This window comes from Desmodus rotundus, unplaced genomic scaffold (genome assembly GCF_022682495.2).
Source record: "Desmodus rotundus isolate HL8 unplaced genomic scaffold, HLdesRot8A.1 manual_scaffold_367, whole genome shotgun sequence".
Lineage (NCBI taxonomy): Eukaryota > Metazoa > Chordata > Mammalia > Chiroptera > Phyllostomidae > Desmodus > Desmodus rotundus.
In genome coordinates, this window is record NW_026527442.1 from 24,565 (window position 1) to 42,008 (window position 17,444).

General features: G+C 59.3%; 1 protein-coding gene across 2 annotated transcripts; it reads right to left on the bottom strand.

Moving 5' to 3' along the window:
• Positions 1-268: 268 nt before the first annotated feature.
• ZBTB7A (zinc finger and BTB domain containing 7A) lies at positions 269-17,332 on the bottom strand. 2 transcript variants are annotated; one of them, XM_053917871.2, is made up of 3 exons: positions 16,913-17,332; positions 7,438-8,723; positions 269-5,239 (listed from the first exon to the last, which is right to left on the bottom strand). In XM_053917871.2, exons 2-3 carry the CDS (start codon positions 8,706-8,708, stop codon positions 4,741-4,743), a joined length of 1,770 nt encoding a protein of 589 aa, XP_053773846.1. In that variant the 5' UTR covers positions 8,709-8,723; positions 16,913-17,332; the 3' UTR covers positions 269-4,740. The 2 variants fall into 2 exon arrangements, with proteins under 2 accessions (XP_053773846.1, XP_053773847.1); XM_053917872.2 differs by lacking the exon at positions 16,913-17,332 and adding an exon at positions 16,377-16,827.
• Positions 17,333-17,444: the final 112 nt, after the last annotated feature.

A 17,444-nucleotide genomic window follows, 5' to 3' on the forward strand; every position in this document is an offset into this window, starting at 1 on the left:
CGTAGGGGCACAGGCCCCAGCACTGCCAGACACCTACCCCACCCTGGAGCCCAGAGACTCAGTCACTGTATCCAGGCCCCTCCCTCCCCCACTCCACCCCCAGGCCCGGCAGGAAGGGTGACGCTGGTGAGCGTTGGGTCCTCTGAAACCCAGGTTGGTGGCCCCCAAGTGATATAAACCAGGTGTCCAACCCACGTGGAAGGGGCCCCTAAACCCTCCACCCCCACTCCCCAGGTCCCCTCCAACAAAACACAGAAGAACATCAAAATCAGGCAAATGAGGCAGCAGCGGTCGTAACAGGCTGCGTTTAGTGGTTTTTTTATGTACAAGAAAAATGATTTTTATGTCCGGTTTTTCATCATCTTTTGTCTTTTTGTTTTTGTTTTTATTACCATTAAAGCTTCTCCCCCCACCCCCCAAAAGTGCATTTTTATCATTTTTTTTTAAATCTCCCACATTTTATAAAGACTCTCAAATACAGTCTATGGAATGTCTGTGCTCTGTGCCCCCGACCCCCCATTCACCAGGCCTGGTCCCCCAAAGTCCAAGGCACCTCGTGTCTGGGCCTGGGTGGGGCTGGAGGGTACCTGGGCATCAAGACCCCTGGCCGTGGCCTCCAGGCAGCCCGGGCCATGGGGTGGGGGTCTCCCCAGCCCCCTCACCTCCTGGTCCTGCCCCCCACCCCACTATGAAAATTTATATATTTAGTGCGAGCTAATCTTAACTCTGAGGTTATGACTCCTAGGCGCCCAGGCCCCCAGGCCATGACCCGCCCTGCGCCGGCCGACACTACCACTCCAGGAAGGCTGCTTCCTCAGCTTAAATAACTTTTTAAAATAAAACTGCAAATATAAATATCTTTCTTTCTCAAAAAATAGGATTTTTGCTTTTTTTGTTGGTTTTTAATTTTTTTTTTTTCCTTTCACTCTGTCTCGCCTCCTACAATCCTGGCCGCCTGGATGGCCTTGGTTCCGGAGGGCCCTGGCCCGCCTCGGTCCCCCACGTGCGACACAGATGACAGGTCTCAGTAGTGCAGACTCCCCAGAAGACCCTGGGTGGGGCTGGGGGACCCTCCCTTCCCACCTGAGACACCCCTCAGAAGGAAGCAGAGGGACAGCCCTGTAAAAACAGGGTGACAAGATGGCCACATGGGGTTCCTGGGCAGGCCGCCCGAGGGGCAGACTTTGGTATGGCCCGTTGGAGCCTGGCTGGGCACAGGCTCACACCCGTGCCAGGCTGGGCCTGGTCCGGCACTTTACATTCACTGGTTTTTAAATTATTATTTTTTTTTTTTGGCCTTTTTTTTTCTTTTAATCTCAAAAGGCGGGGTCAGGGTCAGGGTAGGGGGGCTAGGCAGGGAGCAGCAGCAAGGATATTTACCTTCCTCTCCAGGTCCTGCAGGCTGGAGACCACTCCAGGTGGGGGCTCCGGGCCCCCATCCCGCTAGGCCTGCTGCCCCTGCCGCAGAACTCACCCTGGAGCCTCCACCTGAAGTCCCCAGCCTGGACCTCACTCTCACACACATGCGCGCACACACATCCACGCAACTTCACCAAGATGATGGAAATAACAATTTCACTTTGTCTTTTTTCTTTTTTCTTTTTTGTACCAGGCAGTTAAAAAAAACACCCCAAAAAAAGAAAACACAAAAAAACCCAAACAACCAAACAAAAAAACTGTTTGCTGTGTCCTTTCCGACCAGTCAGCACGTTCCCCCTCAAATATTGTTTCCTGAAATGCGAGAATTCAGCAGTATCTTTGGCAACACTTTATCACAACCTTAATTTAAAGAATAAAAATAAAATCGATCCACATCTATATACAGTATGTGATTGCGCGGAGTTGGAGGCTGGGCTGGGTGGGCGGGCGTCCCGGTTCTGGGCCCATGCAGATGCTGTGGCCCCCGGGACAGGCTGGCGGGCAGCAGAAGAGGGGTTAAGGCGGAGTGGGTGGGCAGGGCTGCGAAAGCTGGGGTTTTAGTGCAATTCCCAGGAGCTTTGTGTTAAAGTGTGCTCGGCGGGGCTCAGCCCATGCCCCCACCGTAGTCCCAGAGGCCTCGATTCCCCCAAGCCCGGTCACCCCCACTGGCCAGGACGACAGCTGTAGTTTTTCAGTTGGTTTTATTGCAAGGAGGTGTGTGGGTGGGGGGAGAGGGCTATCCCCTCAGGGAGCCTCTCTGGGAGCCAGGGAAGGGTGGGGGGACCCCTGGCCTGGGTGCTCGAGCTCTGTGCTTGACCTCCACAGATGGTCCTCTGAAAAGAGCTCTCCCCATGATGCTGGGGTGTGAATGAGGCCACACGGCCCTGGGCTCCCCTGTCACCCCCCTCAGGAGGGGGGGTTCCTGAGACATTTTTGGGGGGGCTGAAGGGCAGGGGGAGGCCGGGAGTAGACAAAAACTATCCTATAGAAACCATGACAAATGTTGCCTTCTTAAAAAGCTTCCCTTTAAAAAAAGAAAATGAAATAGATGAGAAAATAGGGTTTGTCACAGAGCAAAGGGGTACCAGGAGACAGGCTAGCGACTAGAGGGGGGAGCAGGGGCACCCTCCCCACCTCGGGCTTTGACGAGGAAGATCTCAGCTCAGCAGGATGCACCTATATACAGGGTCCCAGACTAGGCGTTGCATATGCAGAAGGGGGTGAAGGTGCCCTGGCCTCTGGCAGCATGGTCTCCCCTGCCCTGGCCCCGGTCCGTGGCCTGTGGCTCGGTCAACACCGGGCCTTTGGGGAGCCAGAGGCTGGGGGAGGCAGGTGCCAGCCCCCAGATGACAGTCAGTGCCTTTGAGTAAAAAGAGGGGTGCCTAGGGGGTGTGTAAGGCCCTGGAGGAGGGGCCCCCTGTCACCCACCTCGACAGGGATGGCATGCCCAAGATGGCAGCTCCTCAGTGGCCACAAGGAAAGGTGGCCATGTTGGAAGGCGGAAAGCCAGGAAGCAGCGAGGGTGGGGGTGAGCAAGGTTGGGGGGCAGGTGCGGGGCGGGCGGGGGGTGGGGGGGGCATGGAGATTGGGTTGCTCTGGCTGGTTGGAAGGCCAGCCCTTTCTTGGGCCCATCCCTGAGCTAGGGAGTCAGTAAGGAGGGTCCCCACAGACACGGGTGGCCATTGTATGGCTAGTGGGTAACGAGACGTCTCTAAATCAGAACGAAAAAAGGGGCAGAATGGGAGGGAACGGGGTACATGGCAGAAACACGAAAGCCCCGCAGCCCTGCCCGCCAGGCAGAGACCCGGGGCGAAGCACGGATTCCCTCAGAAGACCTTGCCCTCGCCCACGGCCTTCCTGACCCCTTTCTCACCTCGGGGAACAGAAGTGGATTCCACATCTGGCGGTGGGGTTTTTTTATTATTTTGTACAAAAATAAATCAGCTTTTAGGAATTTCTTTTTGCTCTCTCGCTCTCTGCTCTCTCTCTCTCGCTCGCTCTCTTTTATTTTTTTTTTTTGTCTTTTCAACTTTTCATAGAAGTTGGTTACAACTTGTAAACATGTTTTTAAATTAAGATATAGTACCCGTTCTGTTACAAAGTGCCGAGACTTCTATCTGTGGTTGGTTGGTTTTTCTTTTCCTTTCGTTTTGTAAAATCTTTTTATTGCTTTTGTGACATTGGAACTTCTGGACTCCTCTCCCCTCATCCCTGCCACCGTAAGACCCTGGGCTCCCTCTGCCCTTCACTGTCTCACCCCACACTGTTGCCTGCTCCTCTGAGAAAAAGTATATATTTTTTATATATATATATCTCTCTCTATATATAAATTTTGTTTTTAAGGAGGAAAAGAGGGGAAAACAATCTAAAAAGTGCTTTAAAAAATTGGGAGAGGGTTCAGGGGAGAGGTGAGGAGAGGGTAAAGACAAGTTTTGAATCTCCAAACTCTGCATGGGGGTCGAGGTGGCCTGGTCAGGGGACACAGATGGAGGTGGTTGGGGCACTCTAAGCTGTGGCCTCCAGGTGCCCCACTGGTTTTAAGTGCCATGAAGGAAGGTAGCAGGAGCCCCTGGGAGCCACCTGGTGCCCCCTCTTCCCCTGTCTTCTCCCCTTTCTCCACACCTGGAAATAAATAGATTTGTGTCGCAGTGGCCAGGAGATAGAGGGGACCACAGGCAAGGATGGGAGGTGACGAGACCATAGGGGAAATCAAGGGGGAGACCCCCACTTATTAAGTGCCCTGAGGAAGGAGGGTGGGGGGAGGAACAGGGACCAATTTAATGTCCACTCACAGCGGACAGAAATCATTTAAGGTCTTGTCTGAAAGACTCATAGAAACCAGCAAGGGGAAAAAACTAAAGCCCACCCCAGCCCCACCCTCCCCACCCCCTACAGCAGCCCGCATCCCTGCCTGGAGCCTGGGGCCCTGCCCAGGTGTCGGATGGGACCCCAGACTCCATGCTGGGGGCGCCCAGGGGAAAGAGGGAACTCAGAACCCTTGTGTCCCACAAACTCCAAACCAAGCCCCAAAACCCACTGATGGGATGAGGGGCAGGGGAGCTGGCGGGTGGAGGACAAGAGTCCCCATGGAGGGAGAGAACGTCATGAAAGAGAAAAATCTGAGAAAAGCACTATCCTAGATTCTGTGACGCTTCATATATATATATATATATATATATCTGTATATATATATATCTCGATATAGATATCTGTATATAGATAGATTTTCTTTTTGTATGTTTTTTAGGGGGTGGTGGGTGATTTCTCTCTCTCTCTCTCTTTCTCTCTGTCTCTTGGGTTTCTGTTTTCTCTTTTTGGTTTTCAGGCGAGTCCAGCCGCAAAGCTGCCATCGGCAGGGGTCCCAGTGGCCCCGTCGCCACCCCCTCTGCCAGCGCCTGCTACATTCAACCTGCTCAGGCCATCAGGGCTGGCCTCCTCCTCGTCCTCGTCCTCGTCCTTAAAGTGCTTCTCCTGGCCATTGCGCCGGGCCTCAGGGGAGCCGGGTGGGGCGGGGGCACTGGGCGGCGCAGTGGCCCCAGGGCTGGGGTCGGGTCCCCCCAGCCCCCCACTCCGGACACGCGGCTTGCGGCCACGGCGTGAGGGAACACCATTGCAGCCGTCCTTCTTGAGGTGTCTGTGCAGGTGGTCGGATCGGACGAAGGTCTTGCAGCAGCTGTCGCACTGGTAGGGCCGCAGGCCAGTGTGCACACGCATGTGGTTTTTCAGGTCGTAGTTGTGGGCGAAGGCCGCCCCGCACTGCTGGCACAGGTACGGCTTCTCACCTGTGTGCTTCCTCATGTGCACCTTGAGCTTGTCCTGCCTGTGGACGGGGTGAGGGTCAGCGGGTGCTGGGCCGTGCCCCCTCCCGAGACAACCCCTTGACCCCTGCTGGCCTTGAGGTTGAAACTGTGACCGTTTCAGAAAGGCAGGCTGTGGCTAGGGGCAGTCCTGGGCAAAATGGTACACGGGGTACAAAGAGACCCCCTCTTCCCTCAAAAAGGTCTGAAAAGGGCCTTGGACCCTGCTTGCTGAGTGGCATTGGGCAAAAGGCTAAACCTCTCTGAATTCCTCTTCTTATCCATAGAAGGAAGAAGATAACAGGCCTCCCACCCGGAGCTCTGCCCAGTCTCCCAGGTGCCCTGCCCAGACCACTGCACGGGGCAGGCCACAGAGGGGCAGCAAGGACTCCGACAGTGCTAACACTACACAGAGACGCCCCAGCTGAGGCTCAGAGAGGGGCTCAGAGAGGGGAAGTGGTGTGCACCGAGCTGCACAGTGGGTCAGGGGCTGTGCCAAGTTGGGGTGGAGGTGGAGTCAGCTCCAGTTTCGTCACCCCAAGCCCCGGCCCGGGTAATTATAGCCCCTGCCGCCACAGGCCCCGCTTACTCAACTCTCTAGTGTGACTCAGAGGGGCCCCTGGGCCTGGAGGAAGGGTTGGGGGCTGGGGACCTAGGTCAGGGACAGAAAGAAGCCAGGTGGGTACGTGGGAGAAGAGAGACCTCGCCTGGTGCCTCTCTCTCTGCGCCTCAGTTTCCCTGACTTGCAAATGGGATCAGCCCTGGGTTAGGAGTGGGGCAGCCAAGACAGCTCCAGGTCAGAACGAAACAGCCTAAGGCCTGTGGTGGGGGTCACAGGTCACCTGTTCCCCTCTCCAGACCCTGGCTTGCCGTACCCTCACCAAGCTGTTCCTCACAGGCCAGAGACCCCTGCGGGCAAGGCCCACAGTTATCTCCATACCCCCATCTGGAGGAGGGAGCCCCCAAAACTACCAGAACCACAAACTCACCAAAGCCGTGGGCCAAGCCACAACTACACTGCTCGCCTTCCTGGTGGTGTCCTTTGCCCCCTGCCTGGCACTCTAGGTCCCTGGAATCTAGGCCACACCCTCCTCTCCTGGCCTGCTGGGGAAGGGTCCAGGGGTCAGCCCCCTGGTCCGGTCCCCATGGGGCAAAGCTGGGAAGCTGGGACAATGGCTTCTTTCTTCAGTATGGGTAGGTGTGGCTGGGGGAACCCCAGGGTGGGTGGGGGTAGGGGGTGGTGCTGAGTCACCCAGCCTGGCCAGGCCCCTGCATGTCAGCCCCCTGCCCCCACTAGGCTGGCCCACGAGGCCTGGCCGGCTACCTCTGGACTTCTAAGACCGAATCACAAATTTCCCCCAGCCCAGCCCAGCCCAGCCTCAAACTCCCGCCCCAAGACCAAGCCCTGAGGCTCCTGTGCCAATTTTCCTCCCCAGCCACAGCGATCCTCCGAGCTCAACTGGTCTCAGAACCTTTGCACTGGCTGTTCTTCCGCCCTTCCCTTTCCCCACAACTCCCTCCCTCCCCTCCTTCAGGTCTCAGCTCTGCTCACAGCAGCACCCAGAGCCATCCCCGTTGTTCTCGCTCTTCTCCTCCCTAGCATGTTCCACCAGCTAATGTTATCAATTCTGTGGTTCTATCTCACACATGCTCCGTCGCCCCCATGGGGATTTTAGGCCTGTCTCTCTATTTCTGCATCCCCAGCACCTAGATCAGGGCCTGGCACCCAGCAGGTGCATAAATGTTGGCTGAATGAAGCAAGTTCCCAGGCTCACAGGAGACGGAAAGTGACTCAAACAACCGGAGCTCTCTGCTTCCTACTGAGCTGTGGGCCTCTCCCAAGGCAAAAATTCGCCCCCAGTCTGAAGAACTACCATGGGAAAAAGAAGAGCAAATGCTGGTGCTCTTCCTTCCAGCCTCCTGCAGCACCACCTGGCACGTTTCAGATTCCGTGCGGTCATCTGGTTTAGTGGCTGCACGCTCCCCACCCAAAGTCTGCTCTCAAGGGGCACGTGGGGGATGCCCTGAAATGAAGAACGTCATTCCAGGGCAGGGCAGCACTGCCTTTGTCCGGGGGGGGGGGGGGGGGGGGGAAGTGTGAGAGAGTGTGTGTGTGTGTGTGTGTGTATAGGAGGGAGTTCGCAAGTGGCTGCAGTTTGGGTAAAGACCCCAGGAAGCCCACCACCACCCTCGGCCCCCTGCCACAGTGGCGCGGGCTCACCTGGTGAATCGGACCTTGCAGATGTTGCACTCATAGGGCTTCTCACCGGTGTGGGTCCGGATATGCCGCGGCAGCTTGCCAGCGCCCTGGATGACCTTCTCACAGATGGGGCACTTCTGGAAGGCCTTGGCCCGGATCTTCTTCTCCACCTTCTGCGACCAAGCTGGGTAGACGTCACTGTCGTGGGTACTGCTGAAGTACTTCAGGTAGTAGTCCACGACCCCCTTGTCGTCTGCCCTCGACTCCTCATCACTGTCCCCCGCCGCTGCCGACCCCGCCCGGCCCACCGACGACATCATCTGCTGTAGCAGTGTGCTGGCCGCAAGCCCGTCTGCCTCAGTCCCATCGCCGTCCTCGCCCTCAGCTGTTCCAGACAGGAAGCCAGGAGAGTCTCCTGGCTCTGGGGCTGCCTCTGACAGTGAGGCCACCTCCTCCTCCCCACCCCGGCCATAGTGGCCATTCTGCGTGGCAGCAGCCGTTGGGGCCACGGGGGGTGGAAAGAGGCCCCCGCCTGGGTTGTCCTCGTCCCGCTCTGGCCACAGACCCGGGTTGCTGTCGCCCTCGTCTCCATCCCCGGCTGGAGGCCGTTCAGTCGGGGGGCCAGGCCCATAAAAGTCCAAGCCATTGCAGTCACCTGCAGCCACGGCAGCCACAGCAGCGGCCATGGCCTCCTTGGTGGCATCCAGGTCATCATCGGATGTACCAAAGGCAGACCATGGGAAGTTTGCGGCAGCGGCGGCAGCTGCAGAGGGGGGCAGACTGTTCATGGGGTTACTCTGGAAGAACTCAAGGTACTCCTTGGCGCGGAGGAGATTTCGCTGATCAATTTGATCTACCATGTCCAGTTGCCCGGTGTCAGTGCCCACGTCGGCCGCCAGGATCTGCCTGTCAAGGAGGTCGGCGCAGACGTGGCTCACAGCAGGGATCTCCAACAGTCGGGCGGCACTGAGGATGTCACCCACGTTGGCTGTGCTGACAGTCAGCGTGGCCGTATAGGCAAAGTCCATGAGGGCCGTGAGTGCCTCGGCACTGACAAAGTCAATCTCGTACACGTTCTGCTGGTCTACCACAGCGCCCGACGTGAACAGCTTCTTGAAGTACTGGCTACAGGCTGCCAGCACTGAGCGGTGTGTGGGAAACTCCCGGCCCTCCACCAGGATCACCACGTCACACAGCAGGCCTTGCGTCCGCTGCTCGTTGAGCCCGCTCAGAATGTCACTGCTGTGGTCGGGGAACGGAATCCCAATGGGGCCGTCCACGCCGCCAGCCATCTTCTGCGCCGAGACCTGCAGCACCGGGAAAGGGGTGGTTAAGTATGGGGGTCCACCACCAGGGTTTGAGACCATCAGAGTAGTGCCCCACCTTGCCCTCCCAGCCTTTGCTTCCCCAGATGTGCACCAGGGCAGTCCATGTCTGGTTCTGCATTAGATTGCAGAATGTGAGATTATGCTGGCAAACCCACAGTGGGTGCCTAAGAGATGAAGGCTGGCACCCACCCCTCCACTAGAGGGCTCACAGGAGTGCCCATCCAAAGGGCAATTTGAGGTGATGAAGGAACATATAGTAGGTGCTCAATAAAAGCCCCGACACAGGCTGTTTCCTAGTGAATCTCAGCTCAGCCTTCTCTAGGAGGCCACAGTGGTGATCTTCCCAAGGCTCCCATGGTGTGCTGTCACACCGAGCCCCCTGCAGTCCCACAGGCAGCACCGTCTCTACTGCAGAAGTGAGAAGACAAGGCGCAGGGAGAGCAGCCCATGTGCCCAAGGCACCATAGCAGTACCCAACTGGCCTGGCTACCCATCCCCATCCGGCCCCTCAGCCTCTCTGATGCACACTGGTGCCTTGGGGTGAGATCTGGTTCTCTTGGGGGGCTCTGAGACAGTAGGAAGGAGCAAGGCAAAGATACAGAAACCCAGCTGGTGTTACTGGGACCATAGGTTTGCCTTGGCATGGTGCGGCAATGACTCTGAAGGACAAACCCCTTTCTGCCCCACTGGAGCCCCCAGGACTCAGCTTGGCCCTGGGAGAGAGTAATGGGGGAAACCAGGCTACCACCTGACACTCCTTTCCCCTGGACAACTCTGTCAAGGAGAAGCCTCCTGCCTACACTGCCCTCTCCAATGTTCAGCACCCATCCCCACTGTGCAGCCAGGACAAGGCCCTGACGCTTTCTGGGCCTTGATCTCCCCATCTGTCAAATGGGCAGAGGCCTTTGGAAGAGCCAGGCCACTGAAAACTGTCTGTCCCACCCCTCTCCACACCCCTCCTTTTTTCCGCCTTCCCCTGGGCTGTGACTCATCCACCCACTGGGCGCTTGTGCAACCCTCTGGCTCCTGTCCCCACCCCTCCACCCTCTCTGGGGAGCCCCCGGCTGTCCCAAGCCACCCAACACAACCCACATTCCTCCAGGCCCAGCCAGTCAGCTCTTGGACCAGAGCTCCTGGAAGGCAGACAGCAAGCTGAGTTGGGCCTTCCTCAGACTCCTAAGGACCCCAGGACATGCCCCCCACCCCCTCCTAGCCAAATGGCCCAGCCCAGCACAAGGCCAGGACAGACCTAGGGCCACCCTGCCAAGAGTGGGATTCAGGTGGCCAGCCTGGCAAGTGAGCCCGGGGTTGGTGCAACCCAGCACAAGGCCAGGATGGGACTGTGCAGACCCAGGGCCACCCTGGGAGTGGGGTCCAGGCCTTCGGGCTGACAGAGGCCTTTGTGCAGTGGGCAGGCAGGCACTACACTTCCCAGGATGTCTCTCTCTAAGGTCTGCCCTCTTCCCCACAGACTGCACCAGCTGCTCCACTCCCGGCGGCTCACCCCTCTGTTCCGTCAGCCCTCGGTGGTGGCGGGGGGGGGGGGGGGGGTGTTGAGTCTGTATGTGCGAGCACACGCGCGGAGGGGGGCAGTCAGCTCAGCTGTGGCTGCTGGGGGCAGGGGGATGGAGGTTGACCCCATCTGAGGCTCGGCCCTCTGAGGAACCCCCTGTGGCAGCTTCCACCCCCTGCCACCACCATCTGCCGTCTGGTCCCTGGCTCTGGGGAGTAAGTGGGCAGATGGGGCTCTGGATCAGGCAGGCCTTGGCCCCTCCTCATCCAGGCAACTAATGCAACAAGATGGCTACCTTGGCCCTGCTTGCCATTGTCCCCCAGGTGCCCCTAAGGTCCCCCTGGACCTTGAGCTCTCTCCAGTGGCCTCAAGGTTGGGACCTGAAATAGTTCAGGTGACTCACCCCCACCCATGACCACCCTCCCGTGAGCAACTGAGAGCACCAGGCCAGGGGGCTGGCACGGCTCTACTTCAAGTGTTAAGATGCCTAGGCTCCCACTTTGCCAGAAGCCACCCAGCTGGAAAGGAACAAGCTTGGGCTTTGAGCCTGACATGGGGTGCTGGTCTCCACCAGCTGGGTGTAGTGGGTCACGTGCAAAGGACCTGAGTGTCCATGTCCCTGTCCTCTCCCAGAAGGAGACTCCCTCCTCAAAGGGAGAGGTCTGGGGACGTGCCGAGGAAAGTCCCCATGAGAGAAGCGGGACCCCCCATTTTACAGATGAGAAAACCAAGGCTCAGAGACTTATAGAATCCCACCCAAGGGGACTATCAAGGTGGACCCATGGGTTCTGGTGTCCAGGAGCTGACAGAGGTGAGAGGCTGGCCCCCCACCCACCCCTGCCGTGGAAACTAAACTGGCTCTGCAGACACCTGACCCACATTCTCCCCAGGAACACATCCCACCTGCCTGCCAGGCCCAGGGCCACCACCCCCACCTGGGCCTCTCAAGGCTCTCCCTCTAATGAGGCAGAAGAGCCTAACAGATGGGAAAAGGCTTAGGGCTGAGCCCTTTTGGTGGGTCAGGTGGGGACTGGAAGTAAAACACCCACTGTGTGCCCTGGCACTGGACACCTAGCCAGTACCCAGTTAAGTAGCGGTTTCCTTGGTAGTGACAATCCAACAAAACTTCTCCTCCAGGAAGCCCCTCCCCGGAGACAACCAGTGCTAGGGTCCCCTGAGCTCAGGCCCACACCCACCTGTGTTCATCACAACTCCACCCCCCAGATCACCTGCCCTGGGGCCTCAGTTGATTTGGCGGGCCTAGGGGCAGGCCTCAGCAGGCTCCTCCTGAGCTAGAGGTGGGGCACCCTCCTCCCTATGGGACACTCCTAGGCCCCTGTGCTGGGCCCTCCCTTGGGTGGCGCATAGTAGGAACACAGCATTCAATCAGATGAACCAAAGAAAGCCACGGCTGGAGAGAGCCCACACCCAGCCCCACCCACCCTGCTAGCTGACACATGCAGGACCAGGGGACGGTACTGGTCCCACCTCCCATCTAACCTAGGATCACTTGCTGAAGCTTCTTCCCAAGGAGGCAGGACACAGACTGGCTTTCAGCCCTCCATGGGGGCCTCCTCTGTACCTGGGAATTTTCAGGAGCTAACCAGACACCTTCATTTCATCCTCTCCACTACAAAACTCTGGGCTTTATAGATGAGAAGCTTGGAGAGATGACAAGACCAGCCACCTGGTGGGGACTCAGACTCTCTGACCTGAAGCAGCCTGAGCTGCTGCCACTCAACTGCTGGGCCGCTGGGGTGAGGTCAAGAATGCCTTGACCTAGTCCCAGGAGCAGCAGGTGCCACCCAGGAAGGACCCCAAGATCGCAGGAAGGGTATCCTGGGCATTGGAACAGCAGAGGCAAAGGCCTGAAGGCAGGTACTTGGGAGAAGGGACCCAAGGAAGGAGTAGGCTTTCCAAGGTCAGGCACAAGGTGAGGGCTGGGACTGGGCCTCCTCCTCCCACCCACACTCCTCAGGTAATGCCCACCCAAAGCCTTTCTGGAGGAATGTCTACAGCAGGGACAGCTTCACAAGGTGTCAAGGCCCCTGCACCCACAGAGAATATGAAAAGAAACCAAAGAGACATTAAATACCAACTACGTGTCACACATGGGCAACCCAGATCCAAAACCCCAGCTCCTCCACTTCCGAGCTGGGTGACCTTGGGCAAAAGGGGGCACCTCTCTGTGCCTCAGTTTCCTCAGGGGTCGTGATAGTGGCAAGGGGGTTGGGGGTATTCTAGGTCCAGAGTCCCAATCTCACCCACTCAGCAAATGTTGCCTGGGGACCTACTGTGTGCTAGTGTGTCCCCAACAAGGCTGTTCACCTCCCCCCCTTGTGGATGAGGGGTTTTTTTAACTTCACCACCTACTCTGTGCCAAGGAAGTGCATTGTGGTGTCCAAGGAAGAAGCCAGGGGAGCAAAACCAGGCCCAGAGAGGGTGGGCAGCTGGCCCAAGGTCACACAGCAAGTCTGGTGTCCAGGCTCAGCTGCCAGGCCCACGCCTGGCTGCCCCCGTCACCTCCCAGGCACACAGCCTGTGTTGCAAGGTTGGTTCTGACGGGTTACCCTACCCTGACTTGGTGCCAATCCCCGCCTGGCCCAATCTCTGGACGAGGGTTTAATGGGACAGGAATTCAGTGTCCCGATTGTGGGGGGTGGGCACCAAAGGCTCAGGGTGGCTGCTGGCTGCCCACTGCCAGCCCTCCCCCTGTCCTCACAGGCCTCCCTCTGGCCAGAAATCAGCAAACAGGCCCTCGGCCATTTTATGTGTCCATTTATTGCCCTAAATGGGGAGGGGCTTCCTGCCCCAGCCTTAAAGGGCCAGAGGCAGGAAGACTGCAGGCCCAGTGGGAAGTGTGTGTTGGGGGGAGGTGAGGGTAAGGGGATGAGGTCATGGGGATCCTGCTGACCCCCAACTCATGGGTGGGGCTCAGGCTCACCCTGTTCCCACGCTTTGAGTGCTGTCATGTGCCAGGAAGTACAGCCCAAGACCGGGTTCCATGAGGAAGCCCCGGGAAGAGAGCCATTCAGGGTGAGGTGGAAGGAATGAGCTTCCCGTCACTGGAGTAAGCAAAGCCAGGATTCGAAGAATCTCATCACTGTCTCCCTGCCCTTGCTCAGGCTGCACCCGCTTATCCTGCTTCTCCCAGATGCCCATGGGAGGTTTGGGTGACCTCTAGGAGTCCTGCTCCTCTCTGCCTCCTGACCTCTCCCTCCCTCCCCCGAGGCCTGCTTGTCACCTGGAGCACTGGCACAACCCTCACCCCCACCCCCAGCCTGAGCAGGTGGAGGGCTCTGCCCGGAAACTACAAAGGGGTGCTCAGCCTCTTGGGGCCCCAGTGTCCTGTGCCCATAAATCTGGCCCATTCCCTCCCATCAAATACATCCTGATGGGAGATGGGACCAGGCCTCACTTTCCAGTTAAACCAGAAAGGTGTGGGTGGGGATGCTTCTACCCAGTGGCCGTCCACAGCCTGCTGGGAGGACAGATGGAGGGGCTGGTCCTTGGCCTCACTCCTCAGGAGTGCCAGATTCTCCAGGTGGCACCTGCACTTCGGTGCTCCAAGCTTGGGCCTCGGGCCCTAAGGGCAACAGAGGTCTGATCTCGATCATCTCCACATCCATTGCCACAACTCTGGGAGGCAGGGTCTGTAATCATGGCCCCATTTTACAGGTCAGGAAACTAAGGGAAAGTGACTCGCCCAGGTTTACACAGCAGAGCCACATTTGAACACAGGCCACCTGGCTCTGTCCTGCCTAACTAGTCCTCCCAGGGATCCTTCCCCTTCCCCCACGCACTGCCCCCAGGTACCAGCAGGTGACTAAACCCCCCACCCTGGGGGCCTTGGGGCTGAGGACAGCTTATTCCCACACCCCCTCAGAGCTGCCTTATGATGGCCTAAAAAAGGGAGAGGCTTGCCAGAGGTCACACAGGGCGCCTGGGGCAGGGCTGGAGTCCAGCCAACACCTATGAATTCAGGGAAGGGGCCCTGACCCCAAGGGGCACCAGCACAAGAATGCAGGAGGGGCTCCCACAGGCCCTGACACTGCACCACAGTGGCTCAACAAACATTCCTGAGGAATCACGGAGGAAATCCTCACAATGACATTTCTGGGCTGAAGGTAATCTCCCCATTGTGCTGATGGGAAAATTGAAGGTGGCAGGGGCAAAGTGACCTCCCTCAGTGGACCTCAGGTGGAGCTAAGGGCTGGGCTGGGATTGGACCACAGTGGCCCCCACCCAAGCTTGTTCCTCTGGTCCCCCCACTGCCCAGGGCTGTTGCAGAGCAGTTTATGGTCTCTCAGGTACCCAGCCGGCACGCACTCCAGCAGAATCCCTGCCGCACCCTGAGCGGACCTAGGTGTTTCCTCCACAGGAGGAAAGGAGCAAACAGGAAGGTCTGCAGGTACCACCCGGGGGGACCCCACAACAAGCCCATGTTACAGGGGAAGTAGGAGACAACATTCGGGCTTCAAGAGGCCAACAGGCATATCCAAGGTCACAAAGCAAGTGCGCTGGCACTGGAAAGCCCAGCAGCTACCCTCCTAGGACTGGCTCGGCTTCACAGGGGCTGGCCCTGAATCCTACCCTCTTTTGAGGTGACCTCCTCAGGTGTAATGGGTCATAAAACCCAGAGCCCTGCCCATCTCCGGAGGCCAAGGTGCCAAGGTGCAGGGCTGTAGCAAGAAAGGGCCTTACAGGCCTTAAAGGTGCCTACCAGGGAAGGCTGGGAAACAACTGGGGCTCATGCTGTGTGACCTTGGGCACCTCAGGCCCTCTCTGAGCCCCACTATTCTCTTTGGGCAAAGAGTTTAATAAGTCCCAGGGAGGCTCTGGCCAACAGGTACCTGCTGTCAACCTCCTGGCCCAGTGGAAGACAGGTGGGCAGGTGCCCCTTGGGTAGGACACAGGGAGGACTTTGAACAAGGCCACGCGGGAAGGCAGACCACAGGGGTCAGACGCAGCTTTAGCTGGGCGACCTTGGCTCCTCTCTGCTTCCCCCAGGCCTGCCTCCCCTACCAAACAAGGCATTCACTCTGAGGTCTGCTTTAAGTCCCCAAGTTCCAGCACTCATGTTCGGCCTCCCCTCTAGGCCTCGGTTTCCTCAAATGTTGATGGGGACTACCACCAGCCTGACCCAGCTGTGGGTCAGAGGACCCGAGGAAAAGAAGGGAAGTAAAAAAGCAAACACAGGACTTGCTGCTGCCCTGGAACCTTCCCCACTGGACAAAGGCTGAGCTCTGCTGGGTCTCAGTCTCCCACACAGAGAAAGGGATGCATCAGTGCCCTGCAGCCACCCCAGCAGCTTCTCCCAGGGCCTCTGCTGAAGAGTTGTGTGGCTCCTGGCACAGCCTGGGTGCTGACTGGCCTCTCGGCAGCCAATCAGAATTGAACAATAAATACCCCCCCAAAGTGACCCACGAATTAAAATTTCAGTGTCCCCGATGGCTCCTCTTTCTTCATTAGGCATGCGGATCCCAGGGCTTCGCTCTTCCAGCCACCAGCTCCCGCCCCCCCCCCCCTTTATCCCCCAGGCTCTCGTCTCCACAGTGATGGCTGGCAGTAAACAGAGACCCAAGCCCAGCTGATAAGTGCCTGGCATGCTCTAGGGGGCATGGTCTAGCGGCCCCACCCGGGGTGGTCCTGGGGGGCAAAGTCCTCCCCCAAACTCCTGCCTTGGCCTGTAGCAGCAGGGCCCAGCCTGGACTACCAGGACCTCTCCCAAGACCAGCTCTGCCAATAGGAAGTAACTGACTGGTCCTGGGGAGGCCCCCACCCCAGTGTGGGAGCGGCATACTCTGGGTTACGCCCTGGCCCTGTTGGGTGGGTGGGGTGGGGGGGGATTTATGGAATTCCTCCTTCTTAGGCCAACCTGCTCCTGGAGGCAGCTGGCAGGGAAAGGGGAAGCAAACCAGGCCTGCCACCCATGGGTGAGCCAGGTGGGCACACCCGGGGAAGGGGCGCCAACACCTCTCTCACTTCCGCCACTTGGCTGGAGGAAAGAGGAGTTGCCTGCCTCCCCCTTGCCGATCTCCCAACTGCTGGCTGCATTCCCCAAACATTTAGTGGGTGCCTACTAGGTGTCCCGGCCTGGTTACACAGTTGTCTCTTACCGCGGTCCACCAGGCTCCCCAGCAAGCGCGGGCAATACCTCCCAGAACCCGCAAAGGCCTGTACCCGGGGATGCGGGGGAGGGGGGGGCTGCGAACCCAGCTCCAGCTCTTGGCTCAGGTCCCTGCCTGGTTCCCAGGCCCCTCACTGGGGGAGGGGGCTGGTTCCTATGCTGGGGAGGGAGGTAGAGTGAGGGAGAGAGCTAGATCCCACCAGGTCACCCCTCCTCTGCCCGGGCTCAGGGTTCGCACGTGGTGGTGGCGTCAAGAGAAAGGAGGGGGGTCCGGGCCAGAGGAGAGAGGGTCACGCGCTTTGGGGGCGCGGGCGGTGCATAGGCGTGCTCTCTGTCCCCTTTCCCAGAGCTGGGGCAGTGCGGCCGCGCGGGCAGGCCGAGGGGCCAAGCCGGTCCCCCCACCCAGGGATGAGTCAGGCCCGGGCAGGAGCAGGAAGCGGCCCCCTCCCCCGCGCCGGCCGCAGCGCGCGGCCCCCGCCCCGGCCTGCGGGCCCCAGCCGCACCGCCCGAGTGGGGGGTTCCTACCTCCTTCCCGGGTCGGCGGCGAGGGGGCCCGGCCCCGGCGGCGGCGGTGGCGGCGGCTGGGCAGGCTTCCTCCGAGGGGCCGGGAGACGGCAGTGAGCCTGGCCCCGCGCCACCCCCCGCCGCCGGCGGCCAATCCCCACCCGGACTGGGGGGAGGGTGATGCAAATTACCCCGGATCTGGGTCCGCCCGCCCGCCTCCCCCACGCCCGGGCCCGGCCTGCACTAGGCCGCGCATCCCCGGGCTCGCCTGCGCCGCGCGGCCGACACTGCCGCCGCCCTCCCCGGGGAACACCGGGTGGGTGACCCCCCCCACCGGAGCAGGGGGCCGAGGGGGGGCTGGGGACGGTTACACAACCAGGCAGGGAGGGGCCCCGGGGTGGGAAGGGGGCCGGCCCGCGGGCCGCGCAGGCCGGAAGCCGGGGACAGCCACCGGCCCCCGGCTAGGGGAGCCTGGCTTCAGGCCCCGCCCCGGAGCCTGCTGGGTCTGCCCCAGCGCCGCACCGCGCGATCCGCCCGCGTCTATTGGCTCGCC